General features: G+C 35.0%; 1 protein-coding gene across 2 annotated transcripts in view; it reads left to right on the forward strand.

Annotated features, from left to right (window-relative positions):
• Positions 1–23884, forward strand: part of ANGPT1 (angiopoietin 1) — a 241237-nt gene that overhangs the window by 175958 nt on the left and 41395 nt on the right. For both annotated transcript variants that reach the window (XM_088023101.1, XM_028110588.2), the window contains exons 5-6: positions 13298–13425; positions 21980–22081. In XM_088023101.1, coding sequence (XP_087879227.1) covers positions 13298–13425; positions 21980–22081 — 230 coding nt within the window. The remainder of the gene's footprint in view (positions 1–13297; positions 13426–21979; positions 22082–23884) is intronic.

A 23884-nucleotide genomic window follows, 5' to 3' on the forward strand; every position in this document is an offset into this window, starting at 1 on the left:
GGTGGGTAGAGAGACAGATGAACACACAGTTATATTTTGTATTTCATATTTTGCTACACATGAGGCTAAGGTGCCAGGGCACTAGTGAAATACACAAGAGAAATATTAAAATCATGGCAGGGACAGGATGAGGGCAAAATACAGCATCTGCAGTTTTCTTAAGGATTTTGCTGAATGCTTACTACAATTCAGGCATTGTTTAAGCTTTATGTGTATTAACGTAGTCCCAACAATAACAATATGAGATAAATACTATGGCTAGTCCCATTTTATAAATTCTACAGAGAACTTGAGTAATTTGCCCAAGGTTATGCATAGCTGGTAAAAGTTGATCCACGATTGAAACACAGGCAGGATGGCTCTAATGGGATGATAACAGCTAAGTCTTCAAAATAAAGAAAACAGGGCATACTCCAGACAGCTCAAAGAACACGTATATTTGCCAGGAGTCATGGCAGGGAGTGGGATATACCTAAATGCATAGCCTAAATCTCAGAATCAAAGCCAGGAGAACAATGAAAGATGGAATTAGAGAAGTAAACTGAGGGAGATCAAGGAAGCTGCATTTTTTTCTCTGAAAGCAGTAAGGAGTGCTGTCAATGTATGAGGACCATGTTGACATTTGCATTTTAGAAAAAAATTCCCCAGTCACAATGTAGAAAGAATGTACTGGGAAGTTGATAAGCTTGGAAGTGGAGGGACCAGATGGGTGTTTTGCCATTATTATTAAAATATTAGCAAATATTTGGAGAGTAAAAGCCAATCTTCTGAGCCCTTTGCATATGTTAACTCATTCAGTTCTGATAACAACTCTGTAAGCTGGGTGCTCTTATTAGCTTCCTATGACAGATAAGGAAACTAAGCATAGAGAAGTATATCATTTGCAAATATCACGCTGCTAGCAAGTGGGCAAGCTAAGATTTGAACCCAGAGTCTGATTCTGGACTCTGTACATTATCTATACACTGTACTATGATGGGGAGGGAAGATAGAGTTGATGGTGGTTTTCATCTGATTCTCAAAAGGATATCCTAGGAGAGAAATAATGAGGTGGGACCAAATGACCAAAGAGGGACAAATGAAAAGGCAGATAGAGGGGAAAATCATGAACAAAGGGAATTAGAATCAACAAGAAATAATGACCTATTAGAAAGTGAGTCAAATATAACTCTTAATTTTCTGGATTCAGTAACTGAAGGGATGTTGATTACATTCCTAAAAATCTGCAACATTTAAAAAGAAACAGGTTTAAGGGGGAAAGATTAATGAATTTAGTTTGGGGCATATTGACTGAGGTGACAATGGGAAAATTTGAATCTGGAAGTCAGAGAAATACAAATTTGTAATTCAGGAGTGAAATCTGGATGACCATCTACATTGCTGTGCCCTCAGAGGAGACAAGTGGTAAATCCATGCAGCAAGTGAAATCAATTGAAAGTGCATATAAAGCAATGACTCAACCATTTGGGGGGTTGTAGATCTATTTCAGAATCTGATAAAAACTAGCCTACCTTTCCTTCTCACTTAGTTCAAACACTCAGGCACAAGTTTATGTGCGATTTCAGAGAATTTACATACTAAGATTATGAACCCATTTTAAAATAATAAGAATGTAAAATCCAAGACAGCAAATTGAGAGTTCTTTACAGGATAGTTAAAAGGAGATCAGAAAGAAAACAGAATTAGAAAGAAAAACCAGTAGTGAGGAGTGTTACAACAGAGAGAAAAAAGTTCTGTGAAGCGTATTACCTTCATGGCTTATAAATAAGCAGAAAGGCAAAAAAAAAAAAAAAAAAAAAGAAGAAGGAAAGGAGAGGGAAGGGGAGGGGAGGAGAGGGAAGGGAAGGAAAGAAAAAGCAGCCTGAGAAACGAATCTTGAACTGGGATGTGGCCTCTCCCTGTAGGAGAGCTTGGGTGACATGTATGGTTCAATTGCATGGGTCAAAGACAAAAATGAGCAAGAGGAAGTAAAAGCAAAAAAAACTGTCTACCCATATCCAGCAAACTTGATTGTGAAAGGACGGATAACAGTTTGGGTAGGGATGCACATAGGATAGAGAGAAGTAAAAGAAGCTTAAATACTGAGAGACAGGAGCATGGTTGTATATTTAGGTCCCTAACATGAAGTTCAAATTTCAAACCATAAAGAGCTTCTCATGCAGTTCATTAAAAAAAAAGAAAATTTCTTTCACATCATCTAAAAGACATAATGACTGATCCTATAAATTTTTAAGCCATCTAAATTATTTGGTTTAAAATGTCTTTCCCAGAGGCTGATTGCAGTGGTATGGAACTTCTGATTGTTATTTTCGGTCCTCTGGCCTTCTGAAAAGGGGAAATGAGGCATTTGTTTCTTTCCCAGTGCTGAGGAGACATTTGGTTCTGTTCTCAGAATAATTCTACCATCTGAAAGGAATTTACCTCCCGTGCAGTGTCTATTGAGTTTGTGAAGTAAATCATTCAGTCGAGGGATGAGATAGTTTGAACTCCTGCAAGTCCCTGGAGTTAAGAATGATTCTAAAAACATCACAAGCAATGGGAGGAAATTAAAACTTTTTGAATGTCACTTATATAAACATTGATAAAAATAGAATATATCATTTTCATTGACTGAGTAAAATATTTGGGTTTTAGTTGACTACTTGTAATGCACAATTTAACATTAGGTAGAAAGAGAAAGAAAAATACAGGAAGTCATCTGCTGCACACTACAGTGAGCACTTGTTCCCATTTAATGAGGGAAATGCTTTATCTTGACAGAAAATTATATGTCAAACATTTACAATTTCCTTAAAACGAAACACACTTTCTAGCACTTCCTTTCATAAAACCCAATGGCTTTAAGGGGAAAGTGACTGTTTATTTTTGGAAATGGTATATTTCTCCTTTTTGATGGAGCATGTTATCTGCCTTTTGAAAAGTTACAATTTCTGTGGAAAAAAAAAAAACTGTGTGAATAGCAGATAGCCAAACTCAAGATAACAAAATAAAAAATAATACAGCCTTTGACCTCTCCCATGAATTATTTCTAAACTACCTCTTTTGGGGAAGATTTGAAACTTTGTGGTTAATTCTCTTTTGGAATTCAAGTTGCAATTTCAGAAACTAAACTATTTGAAAAGGGATATCTCCTGGTTCTAGCTGGGACTGGAAGTTACCAAGGTGAAAGGCCACTCAAAAAAAAAAGGTGTTGCCTTTCTGCTCCAACATTTCTATCAGCAAACTCCATTTCTTCTTCTCTTGTGCTTTCATGGTCTGGTTGGTTAAAGTAAAGAAGCACAAAATATTTTTAATAAAATTTCAACTGAGTCGTTTCCTGGACTCATCCACACTCAAGTTGAACTGAACAGATATTTTCTAAGTCCAGGGTCATAATGGAACAGTGGTTCCTTACAGATAAGCTCTGGTACTTTACACAGAGTCCAAATGACAGCTCTAATCACTTGGAGGGAAAGTAAGGAAAAAAAAAACCACATTTTATTAACATCATTAAGTATGTATGCATCACATTAACCATAAACCCTCATGAAATGTCTTCTGCTTTAAGAAGGGAAAAAGATGAAATAAAACCTGAGAAATATTAAAACCAATCAGGTAGGCTTAAATACATATAAACAAAATAATACTGATTTTTAGCATTTTTCTAAAAGTTGATTGTAAAGAACCTTTAAAACTATTGATAAAAAACATTTTTAGTTTCCTATTAGAGCTCACCATTTATTTTCAACTAAAGAATATCAACATGATAACTAAGGACACTGGACTCTCTATCTTATCACTGGCTTGGATGTTCACATTCTGAATGGAACCATTTCCAATAAGGAATCACATTAATATGTGACCTAGAACAATCTACTTTTTTTAAATGAATTTATGATGAAGTTAAATTATTAAATGAAATACCAATTAAGCCAAACCTCTTTTAATTGTGTATTTTATTGTGTCTTTGCATATATCCATAATTATTTTTAGGTGTGAACATTCTGTTTTCATAGCCAGCCTGAGTTCCTTTAGGGTAGTGAATTTGAACTTTGGGTTTAATTTTAAGTGGAGATTTGGTTCTAAAGGAAGCTTTGCTGGTTGTTTTGGCCTCATGTACACATACTTACAAGTGCACAAATAGACTGAATCTCAACCATAATTAATTCTCCAACTCATCTCCCTAGAGCTGGGATTTAGACAGAGATGGTCACATAATTGGCGTCTTGGAGCACCTATGACATATGCCATCTAGAGGGCAAGGCATGTTGGTCTAGGAGGAACAGGAATCAAGGACATCTGGGTTCTAGTCCCAGCTCTGCTGCTAGTTGCTTAACATAAAACTACCACACACCTTAGAGTTTGTCTGGTGTCCTAGACAAATCCACACATTTTATGACTCATCAATCATTCCATTTCTTCTCTTCGTTTTGTATCACTTCTAATGACTAGGAAAACCCCAAGTTCAGAATGAACCTCAGCATGGTAATCAAGTATTATTCGTCAAGTAGATTTACCCCAAGAGTAAGAATCGAAGTGACATACCTATGGTGACAGTCAGCCTCTGTTTATTTAAAACTTCAAAGTGAAGTGTTTTGGTTTTGTTTTTGGTTTTTTGTGGGGTTTTTTTGTCAGTTTTCAAAAGCATCTGGCAATTTCTTTCCATTTATAGCATTGCCCAAGGACTTTCATTCCATTTTTAATGGCTTTTGCTGAAATCAATTATTTGTCTACTTATAACAAAGCACAAAATACCCTTTAAGCTTTCCCACACGCATGGGAAATCTTTTGTTCAAAATCAATATATTTCAGTCAGGCCAAAAACATTACATGGGAAATTAACACACATGAAACACCTGAAATATTTTTAATGAAATGACCTTCTGAACAAATGGCAAGGGTCATGTAGCACTCGTAACTGCCCATCAGGGTACCCAAAAGGGAAACACAGAAATAAATTTTGTGAAAAATGAGTATTACTTGATTAAACAAAGGTTGTGTGTAAATCCATTTTCAACTTTCAATTCTTTTTTTGCATCCTTTGTTGCTTTAAATGTAATATGCATTAAATATACATTCAGTTATATATGAGTCATTTCACATTAGAAGAACACTGGAAATTTTATTTGAATACGCTAATCAAACTAAAGTAGAATTATGTAGAATTACTTGATGTTTCATTATCCTACACTAAAAATAATAGCATAAAATTAGTAATCTACCTATGGCATAGGGTGGTTTGCATGTCCACCTAGATTTAACAGTTTCTGTAATTTATACATACATCTCAATATTACTAAAAATATATACAACTACAATTATACCTAGGGGTCATATATTCTCCAGATAATTAAAATGTATCTCTTCAAGTAGTAAAATATTAAGAAAATTAAAAAATACTGTGATAGTACATTTTCTGCATTGTTTTAATCTTCTCTTTCAGAAAAGATTGAATAAAATTGAAGCTTTTTATAATAATTTAATTTACTATCATCAGCATGACCTAATTTGCATCAGAATGCCACTATGCCTTTGGAAAAGTATATGATTTGTCCCTTATATACTGCCCAAACTGTTCTCATTTCTTATTTTTGCCTACTTCTAAGATTACTGTCTCTTCGTCATACACACAAAAAAACCTTTTGATATTATCACTTTGTTGTTGTTGTTGTCTTCATGCCTGATTCTAGAAGGTGAACACACACACACTCCCACACAAATACCACACATATGCTCACCCTCCCTTTCCCTACCAGCTCTTCCTCTAAACTTGTAGCTTCAGCAGATGGTCCAGAGGTTGGGACATCAAGTAATTAGGCTTGTGCTAATATTATCCAAGATTAATGAGGGTAAATTTTGGTCAGCATGATTTTTAAGATATAGACATTATGAAATCCAATATAGCTTCTCAGGCACCTCTTATTTCCTCATGCTCTGTTAGCTTTTGAAGTTGCAGCCACCAGTGCTCCACATTTCTGCTGGGAGTTCCCACCTCACACATAATTCTGCTGCCTGTGGCCCTCTTCTATCCGCAACATTTTTCTTCTTTCTTATCTTTCCTAACCCCTGTCACTCTTCCAATACTCCCTGCTTCCGAGAGAAGAGGCCATAGCCATTCTGAATTAAGGCCTGTCCTGATTCACCCAAGACCCTGGGTATGACCTTGTCATCTGAGATAAGTATTGCTGGGGACTCTGTGACAGATGAGTCATTGGAGTACTGTTTGGCTTTGACTTCACTCCAGGGGCCAGTAAGAAATAGTTAAGATTCTTGGCTTTATAGTCAAAAGAGTGTGACTACTTAGAAGTTTTAATGAAGTTAGAAAGCATCTCTGAGCCTCCGATTCCTCATATATACAACAATATATTGATAACAGTATTTCATAAGGTATTTACGAGGACTAAATGAAACAAGGCATATAAAACATACTTGGCTGACAAAATTCAGAGTTGAACACATAGTAAGTGTGCTAATTTCTAATACTGAGTGTGCCAATTGATTTTATTATAATCACGATTATTATAGTTCCACCAAGAAGATGATGGGTAGTTAAGATTTTAAGTATCATCTACAAAATAAGCACACACAAAGAACACTTCCTTTTACAAAAATTTTAATTAAAGTAATAATGTAGCAAGTAAATGATCTTCAGGTGTTCTTTTATACTGAGTTTCGGGGTACTATGGGGAAAAGAGTAGTAGATCTTTAAAAAGAGAACCTTTTAGCTATTCACCCAAAGACTTCATATTTAAAGTATTTACAAATAGAATATGTGTTTGTTATACTGTGATATAGCAATTTGCACTATATATATAATACATTTACACACATAAACATATATATGTACAAATATGTTACATTAAATTGTATGCAATTGCCATTTTTGTAGGTTAAAAATCATGCTGAGATATAAACCCCTAGGTATTTAGGTTCATATGCATATGTTTTATATAAAATAAAATACCAACTTTGAAATTTTCAATTCAGAAGCATAAAGCTTTTATGTATTTATGTAGTTATGCATAATGTGGTATGTATTTATAAAGTCATTGGTAAGTATCCCTCACCCTCATACCCACACACATAATACTGAAATATTGAATATTGCCTGTAAACCTTTTAATTTTCCACTCGTGAAGTGCAAGGTATTACCTTCTTCCACTTTTAAGTCCTTTCTTTTTTTTTTTTGAAGCTGAGAACATTTTAAATGTTTAAAAATGAAAAAGTATTCATGAAATGCAACTGATTAATCAGGTATATCAGTTGCAGTAGTTTGACAAAATATGATATGAACATGTTCAGAAAGTTCTATTGCATGTTGGTAAAGGATCTGCCAAATACACATCAATCCCTTAACCATAGAGTTGGTTTTTTTTAATTATGTTAATCACCATACATTACATAATTAGTTTTTGATGTGTTCCATGATTCATTGTTTGTGTATAACACCCAGTGCTCCATGCAGTACGTGCCCTCTTTAATACCCATCACCAGGCTAACCCATCCCCCCACCCCCTCTAGAACCCTCAGTTTGTTTCTCAGAGTCCATACTCTTTCATGGTTCCTCTCCCCCTCCGGTTTCCCCCCCCTTCATTCTTCCCTTCCTGCTATCTTCTTCTTCTTTTTTTTTTTAACATAATGTATTATTTATAAATTAGGAATCTAGGGAGTATCTTCAAATGGCTTTTCCACAAGATGCCCACACACCTGGTGGAACAGTATAGAATCTAATCAGTCAGTTGTTTGCTTGTTTGCACCTTATCAGATATGATGATTTACTTATCCATATGTTCAGTTAACTTCAGTGTCCTGTTGAGGTAAAAAATTGCAGATTTAGGATCAGTTCCTGTACTGTGATCTCCATAGTGATGATGGTCCAATAAGTAACACAAGGATTATCCTTAAACAAATAACTTGATCCACATATATTGTGATGTTTGCTAAATACTAGAGAGATAGGAACCATTAGCCACATCTAAGATTTAAAAAGAATATTTGAAGAATCGACCCCTTTATGGCAGTTTATTGGGAAGTAACTAGGATCAAGGACTTTGGCTTTTTACATTGTCTCTGGTATAGCAAAGGCTAACTGTTTTCTATGTTCTGTACTAGATTTGCTATAACTCAGAATTACCAATTTCACATTCCAGGAAGTTTTCTCTTGAGGGTTCATCTGAATTGAAGTGACCCTCTGTCTCAGCTTTATGGTTCTTCCCTCAAGTCAGCCCAGTGGTAGACATGCCATCTGGATTGAAATTTGTTGGGCACATAAAAGGGAGAGCCAGATAAAGTCAACAGTTGCTGCAATCAGGGTCTCAGGTTGCTTATTGACTGAATGTTGGCTGGTGAAAGACAGACATGCACCTGCTTGTGTCCCTATTCTTTCCCTTTAGATCATGAAGATTAGGTGATAGAGATAAGGCTAAATGAAAAGAATGAATAATGATTCTTTCCTAAGACTTTCTAGAATTATTTGTTGATATTGGTGTGCACAAAGTCTTTGAATTGCCATACCAGGCTTTTAAAATTTAGTTCAGATAAACTGCTTTACGTTTTTGTTTTGTTTTTTTTCTTTTTCATTCAACTGTCCTCTCTTCTGGACAGCCTTCCCCAAGTTTACATGGCAGACAGAATATATTCTCCCTGAATATTCCCAGTGAACTTGATACATACCTCCAAAATAACAGTAGTGTGCATAATCTCTCTTTGGTGCTATATTCAAGCTGGTAACCTTATAGCTCTAGAAGCTGTTGCTAGTCATCTTGTGACCAGGCAGAGACTCATCAGCTGTGTCCAAAAAAAGATAAAGAAACCAATTCCTCTTCACATTCTTTAAAATCTGATTATGCTTTACCTAAAATTCTATTTTACATTGTTTATGATTGAATAAATTATCTTTTTGCTTAAGCTAGCTTGAATTCTCCTCTGTCATGGAAAGTACTAATCATGGATGTATCTATCATGAGTTATCATTAGAAGACCTACTAATATAGTAGGACTTTCTCCCATCAGACTGTGATTACGTTAAGAGCAGATTGTGGTTTTCTTATGTCTGTATCTTCACTGTCTGGGAGAAGTCATGCACAGGAAAGATGCTCAATCAATATTTGTTGAATTAATAAATATAGCATGGATTTTTTTTAAACTTATTTATTTGTCAGAGAGAGAGAGCGCGCACACACAAGCAGAGGGAGCGGCAGGCAGAGGGAGAAGCAGACTCCTCTCTGAGCAAGGAGTCCGATGCGGGACTCAATCCCAGGACCCTGCGATCATGACCTGAGCCGAAAGCAGATGCTTAACTGACTGAGCCACCCAGGCATCCCAATATAGCATTGCTGAGTTTAGAAAATATGCATTTGTATGACATTAAAAAGCCTCACTTCAGTGTTTGCAATCTGAAAGCAGGGGTGAGAAAATGAATAAATGTCCTTCCTTTAGTTGGGATTTACCCATGCAAGGGATTAGTAGATGAAAGGACAGTGGGTGGAGAACACGAGGAATTCCAACCTGAACTGTTTTTAATACCTGATGGTGAGATGGAAGTTAGGAGGAAAGGAAAGGGAGGCTAGTGCGGGACTGATAGTAATGGTGGGGATCCAGACTCTCAATTAGAGGAAAGACAAACTCATTAAGAATTAAAGGGAGAGGAAAAAGAGAGTATATGATCAAAGAAGGAACTTTTAAATATAAAGATAAATTTTTTAATTCATGCTTTTAAACCAGTCTATTATTATAAAAAGTTTGAGCTACTTTGACAGATAGAAAAACACCTCAATCAGCTCTCTCTTGTCGCTGGCTCGTCCAGCTGATGCTTCTTTCATCCTATTCCATCATGTATTCCATATCTGTATCATGTCATTCACCATACATTCCTCTGGACATTATCTTCCATTTTATTGAAACTCAAGACCTCCTACAAAAATGTATCCTTAGTTCTGACACTTGTAATGGTCAGTAAATTCATCTTTTTATTGTCTTTCTTTCTTTTAAAATGTTTATTATGTGTCCAGCTTTATAATACATAACCATAATATCTCTAGTGCATAACAAAGAAAATAATTAGTCATGCAAATTAAAGTTATGGGATTAAAACTTCTACAATCAGTGCGTTGTTATACACATCATGTGTCATTTCATCTGAAATAATCTTTTAATTTTAACTGTTCAGATTAAGTTTATATATGCAGCAAGATTAGATTACCTGGGTTTTTTTAGACTTAAACAATGTTATGATGTGGTATAGTCAATGAATAAAATAAACCAATTAGCCAACTTTGATAAGGAAAGGCCAGTTCAGTATACTCCTAAATATAACCAGTCAGTTGTAATTGCTAACATTTGGTCAGCTATAATATTGGATTTGAGGATGGAAGATCTACTATTCCATTGACTGGACTCGCTGGCCTTCTCCAGCCTACTAGTGTCACTTCTGTAAGAAAGAATAATGATATAATGTTGCCATTAATAATATTATTACTATAACAATAATAATAACTACCATTTCTTGAGTTCTTACTGTAATTCAGTCACTCTGCTGGGTTAAATAATCCATACACTTGCCTCAGAGCTACGTTTAACTGCCCCACTTTGTAGATTGAAAAAAGAAAAACTGAAGATCAGTCTACCTTTATAGAAGGGCCTTTTTCAAACCATAGTACTTAATACAAATGTCAAAGGTAAGCTGTGAATGGAGCTTTTATACTGATTTTAAGTGCTTTAATACTCTAAAATATAGCCTGGATCAAACTTTCAAACATAATGTTTACTAATTAATAAGTAATTAAATACAAGCAATCCAATCTTTCTGGAAAAATGACTGTTTCTTCTGGAAAGAATGTGATTCTATTTTTCAAAAATACCAAGCTATATTTCAAGTAAATGAAATATCTTCATAAGGTATGTTGCCATTACAATAACAACAAATCCATAGTATAACCATAATACTATTTGTTCCTCTTATGATAGAATCTTTAAGCCATTTTTCCAGTTATAAGACTTATATTCATGGTTTGAACATCATTTTTATGCAGTTTCCATAAAAATAAACTAATACTCAGCTTCTTTTATTTTTCTCTATTATTGAAAATACGTGTGGGTTTCCCTCTTCCCACACAACAGCCCTTTCACCCACATCTTCCTGAGGAGAAAAGGAAAAGAGGAGGGGAGGTGACAGAGAAGTGGGAATGGAGTGTATTGTCACTGCATAACTAAATAAGGAGGAGCAGGAAGTGGTATATTCAGTAAGAGAAGCATTTTCTCCTTAGATAAGTGACTTTCCCCATCTCTTACCCAAAAAAGAAAAATGGGTTTACCGTTGAATTCCTCTTGACCACATCTTCCTGTGTTCATCCTCTCAAGGGATCATAAATTTTATTTGGCATTTCTTTACATCCCTTCCCTTTTCAATTTTTTTTTTTTTGCTTCTAATTTGGTCATTTTCAACTTGTTTCAATAGAAGATTAAACATTTAGAATTTAGGAAGGTTTTGTTTTAGAAAAATAGCAGTCCATTAACTTAAAATAAGCAAGTACAAATGAACTGTGTTGATGTTTTTCAGAACAATACTTTTACATAACACACCCATTGCAGTTAAAGATGGCTTTTGAATCAGCATTTATATATTCATTTTTAAATTGCTATTTGCATACCTTCTGTGCCATGCTTCTTCACTGTCCTATGAATGCATAGTCCTCTACTTATTGTGTGTTGATATTGCAGCTGCAATGGTGGTGTTTAGATGTAATTATTAATATAAGTAGACAAAGCCATCAGTGCACACATGAGCTGTATAGAAAACCATAATACTATTAAACGTTATAATTCTATATTTTTGCTATGGCAGTATATCTGAGTGGATATTTCATTTTCTCGAAACGTAATTATTTTTGGAAACTTGAAGTATTTATATTGAGATAGTCATTCTTTCCATCAGTTTAGACTATTTTTAATTACCTATAAATTGGTAAACTCATGCTTCTTAAGTTTAAATCAGGCTATTGCTTTAGATTGTTAGAGCATGTAAAATCAATTCAAAAGCATCATTTAATAGTTTACTTTTGATTCTTATTAAAAAAGGCCATCATGACTCAAAGTGATTGAAAGCAGGTATTTATTAAATAACATGAGACTTTAAGGGCAAGGTGATAAAATAATCTTAAAAAATCTTCTTGAAGGGGTTAATGAAACGAATTACTAAACTATATGTTTATTAGAAAATATTAATAAATAGTTTGTAGATGTGCCATGTATATCTTTAGCAAAGGACTACTAAAGATGAGTCATTTTTGTATTTTGATCTCAGTAATAAGAACTTCATAATAGATGAAGGTCAGTGAATAAAATTCTCAGTAGAGCCTATCTAATTAAATTTCCTTTTTCATTTGTCTTCCACCCTTTACTGAGCTCTTCCCCTATATGTTAATTTCAAAACTTATTCATTTGTGTTCTTTTATTGGTATATTATCTGCCCGATAGTTTAACTTCAGGCATTAAATAAAAAACAAAGTTCAGGGGTGCCTGGGTGGCTTAGTTGTTGAGCATCTGCCTTCGGCTTAGGTCATGGACCCAGGGTCCTGGGATCGAGCCTCACATCAGGCTCCCTGCTCCACGGGAAGCCTGCTTCTCCCTCTCCCACTCCCCCTGCTTGTGTGTTCCCTCTCTCGCTGTGTCTCTCTCTGTCAAATAAATAAATAATCTTAAAAAAAAAAAAACAAAGTTCAGTTGCCTTTTCTTTCTAGGTAAATTAGGTCAGAGGCTCTTTTCTACTTTCTAAATCTAAATATTTTGAGGTGTGTTTTTTTTAATAGAAATTTCTAGGAGCTTATCAGTCCAAAGCCACAGAAAAACAGTTCTATCTACTTTTAGTGTTTTAAACCTCCATATGGTATTTTTATTTTTGAATTTGTTATCATTATCTCTTTCTCCTCCAAAAACGCTTTAGCATTTTTTTTAAAGTTTCCTATGAAATCTAGGTAAGAACATTTTAGAAATTTTGGAGGAAAATTGACATAATTATTACTAGTTGGAGGTGTTACACTATCAGGCCATTTGTCCCTTGAGTTGATGTTCTGGAAATTATAGATAAAAACAAAATTTAAGTAAGCAAAATATAAAAAGTATTCAGTTAGAAATTGCTCTACAGATTTTTCCGTTAGTTTTGTAATTTTGTGAGTCAGCTCAAATCTAGTATTGTCTTTATGATTGATTTGTCAGTAAATGCAATATTGACATTTGTTTGGAGGAAATAAAGACTTGGATCCATTCGGGTACTAATGGTACTGATATTTTTGCTCACATATTGCAATTTTTTTTTTTGCAGTTTTACTAAAGGGAGGAAAAAAAGAGGAAGAGAAACCATTTAGAGACTGTGCAGATGTATATCAAGCTGGTTTTAATAAAAGTGGAATCTACACTATTTATATTAATAATATGCCAGAACCCAAAAAGGTAAAACCAGAAGTGTTTGTTTACGAGATGTAAAGCAGATCCTAGTTGAATTGCTGAATAATCAGACTGATTTGTGAGTTTGTTAAGCTGAAAATATATATGCCTGAGCTCTTTTCTCCCAAAGATTCTGTTTGCCAGGTCCATAAAGATGAAAACCCTATTGCACAAACCTCCCCCAAACCCATACCTCCCATCCCTCTTTCACAAAGTTTTTTATTTATTCTCTGCTCATTCCTGGGTTGTCCCATTGCTCATAAATGCTTGCCTTGTGTAGATTACATGTTGAGGTGATATGTACTTCAAGTACATGGAGAAGAGGTAGGAGCAATCTTTCAAGGTCCCAAGGACCCAGACGGCACACATCATCTATAGTCTAAATACTGTGGAGGGGCTGCCAGGGACATATTGCTATTTGCAGAATCAGTGTTCCTATTAGGGTGGGAGAAACATATTCTATCTTGACTAATCATCTTGATAGGATTTGCTTTTCATGTTTACCTAAAAGAGTGGGTTGGAGGCTAGGATTCATTAGTATGTTGAACAGGATCCAAAGTAAACTTTGAAGTAAGCAAATACTATGTTCTTGCTGTTCTAACTCTTTTTCCCTATCTATTCACTAAATCATCCATCCATTCCTTCACTCAATACATATTAAGTGGATGTCATTTGTCAGTCACTGCCTAGGAACACAATATAGAACAAACAGATCCCACTGTAGTGCTGAAGACAGACAATTACACAGATGATTATAACAGACTGTAGAAGTGTAGTGATTGAGACAGTCTGTTCAAAGCAGGATTTGTGGAGAGATGTAAGGAGAGCCCTGCTCTTTGACATGTTAAAGTTTTTGCCCAAGATGCCAAGAGAGACCCAAGACTCCAAGAAGACCACCTGCGTTTGTAATCCTCCATCCTCAAAGGATGAAACAATTTTCCTCTCCTCTTTGCCCCACCTAAATTACCAGTCCTGCATCCTCATTTCCTGTGGATACTGTGCAAGTGCTCTTGGAAGGCCTTCCCTAATTCCCTCAAGCAGCTTTGCATGACTTTTTCACTAGTAAAGTTCTACAAGGCAAGGATCGTGCCTTTTTGTCTTTGGTTTCCTGGGACCCAGCATAGTTTCGGGCACATAGCAGGTCTTCAATAAATATGTGTTTAAACGAATGAATGAACTTCTGACAATAATATCAACATTTCAGCATAGTATATAGTAAATAAGCCTAACTTAGCCTTCTTGATTATTAGTCTCCTTTGATGGATGAGAGAAATGAATCTTGGAGAGTAGTTTGCCAGATGTTACATCATTGTCAAGAAGAGAATATGGACTCTACCAGCGTCCTTTCTCTCCTGATTTCAGTAAGGATTAGTGGTTTCAGTTAGCTCAGTGTTTTTTTTTTGTTTCCCTTTGCTGGGACACAATTTTTTTTTTCTGAAAGGAGGCCTTTCATGCTCTTCCATAATGGAGAAGGAGGGAGAACGTGCAGTGGGCAAAAAAAGCAGTGGTCACAGTTCCATACATTGCTACCTGGGCCACCTACCACAGAAGTTTAGTTTTACCTGTTTTTCATCTTGGGCTTCTGTGCAAAATCTCACTAAATTGAGTGTTCCATGACTTAAGAGAAAAAAAAAAATAACTATGAGGGTTCAATGGTGAGTCTAGGAGTAAAAAGAAGAGGGTAACTCATTGTGAGGGGGAACCTTTTGGATCCTTTGGATCTTATGACATGAACCCTTCCTACCCTACTTGCTGATATCTTAGAATCATACTTAAGCTTAAATTCAATTGGCATACACTTGGGCATGTACATACATCCACATACTCTTACACCATACATCTACCATGTAAAGTTTATCAAAAACTGTCCTGGGGAGGAGCGGAGCTAACATAAATACTCTATAATTTACCTACTTGTGTTCTCCATGACCTGTATTCCCCATGACCTGAAAGAACCCCCAAATTATTGTCAGTTCCCCTAAAATACAACTTGGCTATTAACAATAGAAGTTAGCTAAAAATATTAAGTTACCCTCCTTTTAGACACTTAATGATGCTGTGATATAATAAAAGCAATTTTTAGGGATTTCAAATTAACATTCACACTTTCAGAATCTTTTTCACTCCATCACCCAATCCTGCCACATGGCCCCAAGTTTTGACAAAGGGGACATTACAAATAAGTTTGATCATTCCATGAATTTTAATTCATGTATAACCATAACCAGTGTTTTGAACTATGCTAGTTCAGAGCATTTTGAGATGCAAATGATGTGCAGGCTATTTGCAGAACTACTGCTCCTGTTAGGGTGGAAGAAGGTATATTATCTTAAGTCATAATCTTGAATAAATTTGCTTTTAATATTTACATAAAAGTGTGGGTTGGAGGATCCAATTCACTAGTTCAGTAGCTGACTCCTGTGTTGGTTTCATCAGGATGGCATGATTTAAACTTATACCTCTGCAAAATGATGGATTTTCCATGTGATGGAGCTTCAGGATTGTTCTTGAATAAATGAAATCTAAAATATTAAATTCCAAATGTCAACTGTCTGCTCAGTTAAACTTTAAGGTTTGGGCCTAAGGGAAAATGGTAGCCTGAGCAAGTAAGCCTGTAAGAGGCAAATTTTTATCACTATGGAAATAGCCCCATGACTTTTCAGAGGAAAGAAGTTCACATGGCATTTGGTCAGGACTATCATTAGATTTTAGTTTTATTGGAAATAGCAGAGCGTGGTGAGAGGGAGAGATCACTGAGTAGAAGGGAAAAAGACTTAGGTCTTTTTTTTTTTTTTTTTTAAGACTTAGGTCTTCTTGACTTAGGTGTTCCTTCCTTTGTTTTATTCTTTCCCATTTATGATCACGGATCCTCTCACAAGTAGTAATGTTGTTCTATTATGGAAACTTTAAACTGATAAACCTGCACTTTTCATAGATAGCAATTTTTTAAAACATCTCATTTATCATGGCACCAGTAAGAAAAATTATTGTGTGAATTTTCCCTGGTATAATTTAGAAGCTGGTTAATACAGTAGTTCAAATGCATTTACAGTTTGCCAGGTATATTCTAAGCACTTTAGATGTAAAAACTCACTTGTTTACTCTTTTCAGTAACTCTATGAGATGGGTGTTCCCTTATCCCTATTTTAGAAAAATAACTTGCCCAAATCACATAGTTAATAGATACTGAACACAGGCTTTGTAATAAAAGCATCAACTCCAGACTGTATCTCTTAGCAGGGGCTAAATGAGATAATTATGTTAGTGGTGACTGAAGTTGCACCACTTATAATTTCTTTAATCAGAACCTATATGAGTGACACAGGAAAGAGTTTATTATCAGAAAATTATGTAAAATTGATTCATGTTCTGATTATAAACCACCCTGCTCCTTCCTACCTTGTAATCTCATTTTCTTCTCCTGTGTTGATATAAATCATTGAAATTCTCTGAATCCTGTAAAAAGTGCTTGGAAAATGCATCTTTATGATCGTCACTCTTCCCAGTAAATTGTGCTTTGTAAATATAAAATTTGGTGCTACGTTTGGATATGCTTAGCAAAAGCTTTGCTTATTGTTATGCTTGCAGAAGTTCTAGCAAGGGTATGAAACTCAAGGCAAGCTTATAAAAAATAAAGCAAGTTCTGGGGCACCTGGGTGGCTCAGTTGGTTAAACCGCTGCCTTCAGCTCAGGCCATGATCCCAGGGTCCTCGGATCGAGCCCCACATCGGGCTCCCTGCTCATGCAGGAAGCCTGCTTCTCCCTCTGCCTGCCGCTCCCCCTGCTTGTGCTCTCTCCCTCTCTCTCTCTCTCTCTCTCTCTCTCGCTCTCTCTGTGTGTCAAATAAATAAATAAAATCTTTAAAAAAATAAAAAATAAAGCAAGTTCAAATATGTAAGGTCTGGGATATGGACCAATCAATAAAATTGGGCTATTTAGGCAGCTAACAAAAGCTATTAAGAGGTATTCATCCTGTAAGCAGAGTAAGAGTCGCATGCATACAGAATTGGTATACATTTATTTTTCTAACCGACATCATTCCCTTCTAAGAAATGATGTCTGAAAATAACTATTATCTTTTCAAATGAGATGAAGGCAGTTTTCTAAGACTAATTAATTTTTCAAGCAGATCAAATATGAGAATTAAATCATTTATGTATTTATTTTTTACCTTTGTAGTACTAATGGCTGTCGTTATTTTCTCTCTGAATTCCCTTCAATGCATAGTAGTAGGAAATAGGATTTTTCCTTCTAGTTCATCAGTTTCTAAAACTAAAGGCTTTCTAGCCAGCTTAGATTCATCCAAAAATTCAAACCATTAAATCATAACTCTGCTTATTATAAAATATTAAAAATTTGTTTCTGAATTGTGAGTTCCCTAATTCTTGGGAAAGGACCATAACAAATGTATTGAGCCTTTTTTTTTACTTAAGGTTATGGAAAAATAATTAACATCCTCAAGCCTAATCATTCCAACTTGTATGGAGCATAAAACCGTAAGAACTATGTGAATCAAATTTCCCCTTTTTGTTTGGGTTTAAATCTCTGTGTTATGTTAAAAGGTATTTAATGCTTGAAAGCTTTGACCTTGCCTGGGATAGGAGCCAGTTCAATCTTTTCTTGGATGGAGTTAAGCCCAAGTCATATGATCAATAAATGCAACAGGCACAGTAAATGTAGCGGGGCTCTTGTCTCCAGGAAGGCACCACCAGATAGCACAGACCACACAATATTGGCGAATGAACTTTTCAAGTCCTTTCATGTCTCAAATCTTTTGAAACCAACCTCCTATTTTCTTAAACTTCCTTCATCTGTTAAGCATAGGCTTTTTTATTTTTCTTCTGACTAGAAATAACATGTTTTTGGGTTTTTTTTTTTTTTTTGGCTAGAGTGAATCCAACTTCTTAAATAGATATGTAATAAAAAGAGGCATGCTCAGAGATTAGCGATGTCAATATTATTATATTTACATTATATATTATATTACTATATTAATCATAAATATAGAAAATACATATTATATAAAATATAAATTATATAAAATACATTAATACATATTATTAAGCTGGTGATCTTAAGGACAATTTATGGAACTGTTACATGTTTTGATTTTGTACATTCCATATTATTCTTATTATAAACAATAAATTATATGCAATGGTATATATAATAGTAAACTATGCTACAATATGTAAGATATTATATGCAGAGTATATAATGCATAATGTAAATACATACTATCTCATATGTAAAATACATCTAAGAAATGAGGGTCATGGCAAAGCCCATTATGTATCAAGCACTATTCTAAAAATTCTACATGCATTGACTCATTTAGTCCTTGCAAAAACCTAAGTGATAAAGAGAACAGAGTTGGGATTTGAGACAGGTAATTTGGTACCCAAGTTCATGCCCCTAACCAATACGCCCTTCAGCTCTATTGTGACCATATTCCACAATGGCAGCTATTATTATTATTACTGCTGTTATTGAGTCATAATAAGAACTGTGGAGCAAATGTCCAACATCTTACCTTCTCTGCACCTTGGCTTCTAACACAATAATCCTCCTGGGGAACTTCTGCCTTCCCATGTAGCTCCGACTCTCTCTGGGCCTTTATCTGAGAAGTACTCTTAGCACATCTTAACATTCTCAAGTCACTGAATATGTTTATTTAAAAGGAAATTGGTCTTTTTCTAAAATTTGTGAATGCTTTTAAAACTTTAAGTGCATAGAATTCTAATAACATAGATAATAGTAATAACAAAACTGTGAAGAATAGTTTCCTCTGCACATTGCATATTGATAAATGTAGTTATTCCTTTCCCTGAGTAAGTAAGTGGACTTTATAGCTTTGCAAACACAGGTTAGCAAAGTTCCAGGCAATTAGTGTCCATTTAGAAGAAAATTCTGAAAAAAAATTCTGGATTAACCAGTCAAGGCAGGGTAAAAATTTAATTAAGAATCAAGTGGCACTAGTTACCTCTAGCAAAATGTTTCCTTGACATTTTCACTGACTCTTACTTAAGTATCTCCAGTAAAGTTCCACCTTGGCCACTTGTCTTGGATCACCACCTATGCCCTCTTTAAACTGTGCCCTCTGGGTTTTATTCTCATAGGAATCCTGCAGTCTCCTCAAGGTCACTAATGACTCCTTCATTTCAAATTTAAGTGTTTATTTTCCTCATCTTTGTTTGTCTTGACTTCTCTGAATATTTGATTAAGTCGATCACTTCCCCAAGTCAAAAATCCATCCTCAGCTTTCATTGCATTAATCAGGTTTTCCTATTTTATCTTTCCTTCTTGCTTCTCTATTTATTCAACAAATATTCATTTAGTACCCAGTATAGGCTAGGCACTGTTCTAGGCACTGGGGACAGTGACAAATGCCTGCCTAAAGGTTATTGATGTATTTTACCTCCATCAGTTCACCAAAGCCCATTTTTGGATCCTCCCCCTTCCTGCACATATACATCTCTTTCCACTTTTTCTTTACTTCTTTAAATAATCCATTTTCATGTTATCAACTATTGCTCTCAAGCAGATTACTCCCAATACAGTTTTGAATTAGATAGACATAGGGTTCAAATCCTGGATGCAGGATTTGTTATTAATAATAACCATTGGTAAGTTACTGAAACACTCTAAGAATTGTTTTTATCTTCTGAAAAATAGGGATAATAGTCATATATGTACATCACTGTCATGAGTTGTTATAGAAAATACATATGAAGTGTTTAAATTATCAGGCACCTAACAGCAAGCATGCTATTGTTGATGGTGATTCCTTTCTTATTCCTTTATTATCCATAGTCTTATCCTTGGTCTGCCTCCATTAGATCATCTCCAGTTGATTGATGAACCCCCCCTTTTGGATGACTATACTACCTCAAATTCTATGTGTCCAAAACCATGATCATTTTCTTTTCTTGTATGTTAGATTTTTCCCTTAAGTTTTTCATTTAGATCTATTTAGATCTCTGTCTATATCATTCTTCAGGTCACTGGAGCTAAAAATTGTGAACTCCTACATCTCCTAAAGCCTACAGGAACAATCACTATTGAAACTTTCAAGCATTTTGAGGGCAAGATCCATATTTTGTTCATCATAGTATCCCTAATTGTAACAGAATCAGTGCCCAAAAATGCTGATTAAGTAAAAAATAAGTGAATGAATCAATTAGAATTGAGGAGGAGGAAAGACTAGCTAGAGGTTGTGTTGAAGACAAAGAGTGGGTACCAAATAGTTAAGGGATTAGTCGAGGGGGAACCTTGGGACAGAGAATAGAATTTCAATTTATATTGAAGGTGAGTCAATTCCTAGGGACAGTTAAAGACATACTGATGGGTGACTGTTGTCAAAATAGAGGAAGAGCCCTCTAGAGAGCAGTTTGCCTAATTTATATGCTCACAAATAGTCATGGTTCTCTTAGTTCCTTTCACTCTGAGGAAGTACATGGACAATTTGTCACCTGAATGACAGTTGTTGCCACTGTTTTCATACCCGTTAGCCATTTGTGCTCCAAATTGAGGGCTTCAGGGAAAACGCTTGAGGCTTTTGCCCTTAATCAGAGCTGAGCTATGTGCCTGCACAGCCTGTCTGCCTCCGTTGCATCATATCTACACCTTTAGCCAGCCTCCAAAATGCTTTAGTCATCAGTTGCCTGGGGAATGGTGTTCTCCATAGCTGGGACCTTGAATAATCAAACTGCCACATTCATGCTACATCAATTACAGTGATTACTCTCTAAAGATAATCCCATTACAGATATGTTTCTCTCCTTGGGTAGACTCGGGGCAAATGAATCGATTTCTAAATAAATACTATTGTTTTAGAATAATTGAAATGAGCATAAGTCTTTGAAAGCATTGGATAACTTTCCACATGGGGAGGAAATGCTTGTCGCAGTCAAAAATACAGTATGTCATATTCTCCTATTATTGTTCATGACGAAAATTCAAGCAAATAATATGTTCTCCATATGCTGTGGACCAAATTTTGCCTCTAATGTAATACTGAGCCATCAAGAATAATTACTGTAGTATGTAACTGTATAGGACTTAATGCGCAATGAAATATATAATAGCTAAATATATATGATTTTTTAAAAAATTATTTTTCAAAACCTTTATTATTATTATATAACCATTTCAATTAATTAAAAACTTAAGAATTCTGAGTCTTATGTTTTGGCAATAAAATGGTCTATAATTTTAGAAACCTAGATAGCATTTTTAAAAATCAAACATACCTAAGTGCCTATTACCATTTAAGACAGATTTTTAAAAATAATTTTTATAATCTGAGACTAAGACAATTTTCAGCTGACTGATTTAAATTTTTACAAGTAAGTTATATGATGGAATTTAATCAAAACAATTCTAATGTAAAACAAAATAACTGGTAAGATATCTAAGTTAACATTTTTCAACATAGTAATTTTTATTCAATTTATCTATAGGCCTACCCATCCTATTTCTGTTTTGAAACATATCTGATACTTATCTCTTTAAAACAGACATAATTTTCACTTGACTTTATTTTCCCTGCGTCTATCAGGTATTTTGCAATATGGATCTTAATGGAGGAGGTTGGACTGTAATACAACATCGTGAAGATGGAAGTCTAGATTTCCAAAGAGGTTGGAAAGAATATAAAATGGTAAGATGGAAGAGTTTACATAGTTTCTGATGTTTTATCATGAGGTTATCTTCACCATACTATGTGATAAGCCCTTGTATTTTTAGGTGTTTTTCAGCTATTTTAAAAATAAAATGATACATTAGTCACATTATTTTTATTAAACACAACACACTCATAAATCATTTTCAGTAAATGATTTCCATATGTGCATCAGAAAGAAAAATATATTACTGAAATTATTTGGTGAACTGTTATGTATTATCTGGATTTGTTCCTGGTTGAATGAGGGTGGAGGAAGCTAGGACCCAGACCCAGGCTGGATACATGAACCAGGACAAGGGAGGTGTGCCGGGCTGTGGATTATGGAGAGGTACTAACAGTGGCCTCACACACATAGCTGGCAAATTGTTGCTGGGTGTTGAATAAGAGCTCCTCCATGTGGCTGGGTTGGGCTTCTCTCAGTATGGTGATTCAGGGTCATCAGACTTCTTATCTAGCAGTTGGCATCCCTCACACACAAAAATTGAAGCTTCCACACCTTTTTAATAAGGTCTATTAGACCCAGAAATTGCACTGTATCACTTACACTGCTTTCTTTGGTTAAAGTTACTGACAGAGCCAGTCCACATTCAAGATGAGAGGAATACACAAGGGTATGAACTGTGAGGAATGGTTCCTTAGGGGTCTCCAAAATAATAGCAGACATCATGGTCACCATCACTGTCATCATAGCTAAAGCTTCCAGTGGTTAATATGAGCCAGCCCTGTACATAAATTCTTACTCATTTTTTTTATATCAAACCTATTATCTGTCTCCATTTTAAGAGGAAAGTGAGCAAGTTGGGAGATCAGCTTTTCCAAGATAATATAGTAGATGGTTTAAATAATGCATAATACAATAATTATATAGTAAATGCCTACAATATTAACATTAAAATCAGCTGACAGAATGTCAAGATACAATAAAGGAAGAGGCTTCCATTTGTGGATTTATTGTCATATTTTACATCTCATTGTTCTGGATAATTCTTGTCTTGACCAATTTTTGACAAATTCCCCTCTCAGAAGGTAAAGAAAAAGGTGAAGAGCCATGTTGTACAGTCTAAGTTCTGTCTTGATATTCTTTTAGAAAATGTGTAAAAATTGTAGTTAATCAGCATCACAGTTTATACACTAGTAAGCTCATAGTTGGCCAAATGACAGTTAAAAGGATTTTAATAAATGAAGGGGGGGTCTCTTGTGGTGTGTCTCTGTGTCTACAGTAATTTTTATCAGATACCCAGCTGAACACTATGAATGTAGGTTAATAAAGTTTGGAGTTATACAAAGTTGGAAACTGATGTCTTCAATAAACCATAAAATTCCATGTAGAAAAGAAGGCTACAGCCAGCAAGATAGAATTCTACAGAGATAAATGTAGTCTTTCACCTAGACCAAAAATACACAAAATTAAGTGAGAATATAGGATAAAGGTGACAAATTAGCTTAAGAACCTGGTGTTTGAAAGTCTGGATAGATTTACTTGACTATAAGTTCATTTTGTGTTGTTGGCTACTAACAGCTAAGACCAGTGTATTCAGGCTACATTAATAGTTTGTGGTCTCAAGAAATGCAGAACTCATTGGTATCTGTCATAGTCTGGTTACATCAAGAATATGCTTTAAATTCTGGTGGATTTCTAACAAATGAACTTATCCTATGAGGTACAAACAGGATGAATCAATGGGGCTCTAACTTGTAGGAAAAAAAAAAGGAATTAGGTATAAACCTGTCTGATGGCTATTTAAATTGACTGGTTGGAGGTAGATTCTCACAGTGCAG

The sequence above is a fragment of the Eumetopias jubatus genome, unplaced genomic scaffold (assembly GCF_037043125.1).
Source record: "Eumetopias jubatus isolate StellerSeaLion01/CBP00866 unplaced genomic scaffold, mEumJub1_p1.0 scaffold_4, whole genome shotgun sequence".
In the NCBI taxonomy this organism is placed as follows: domain Eukaryota; kingdom Metazoa; phylum Chordata; class Mammalia; order Carnivora; family Otariidae; genus Eumetopias; species Eumetopias jubatus.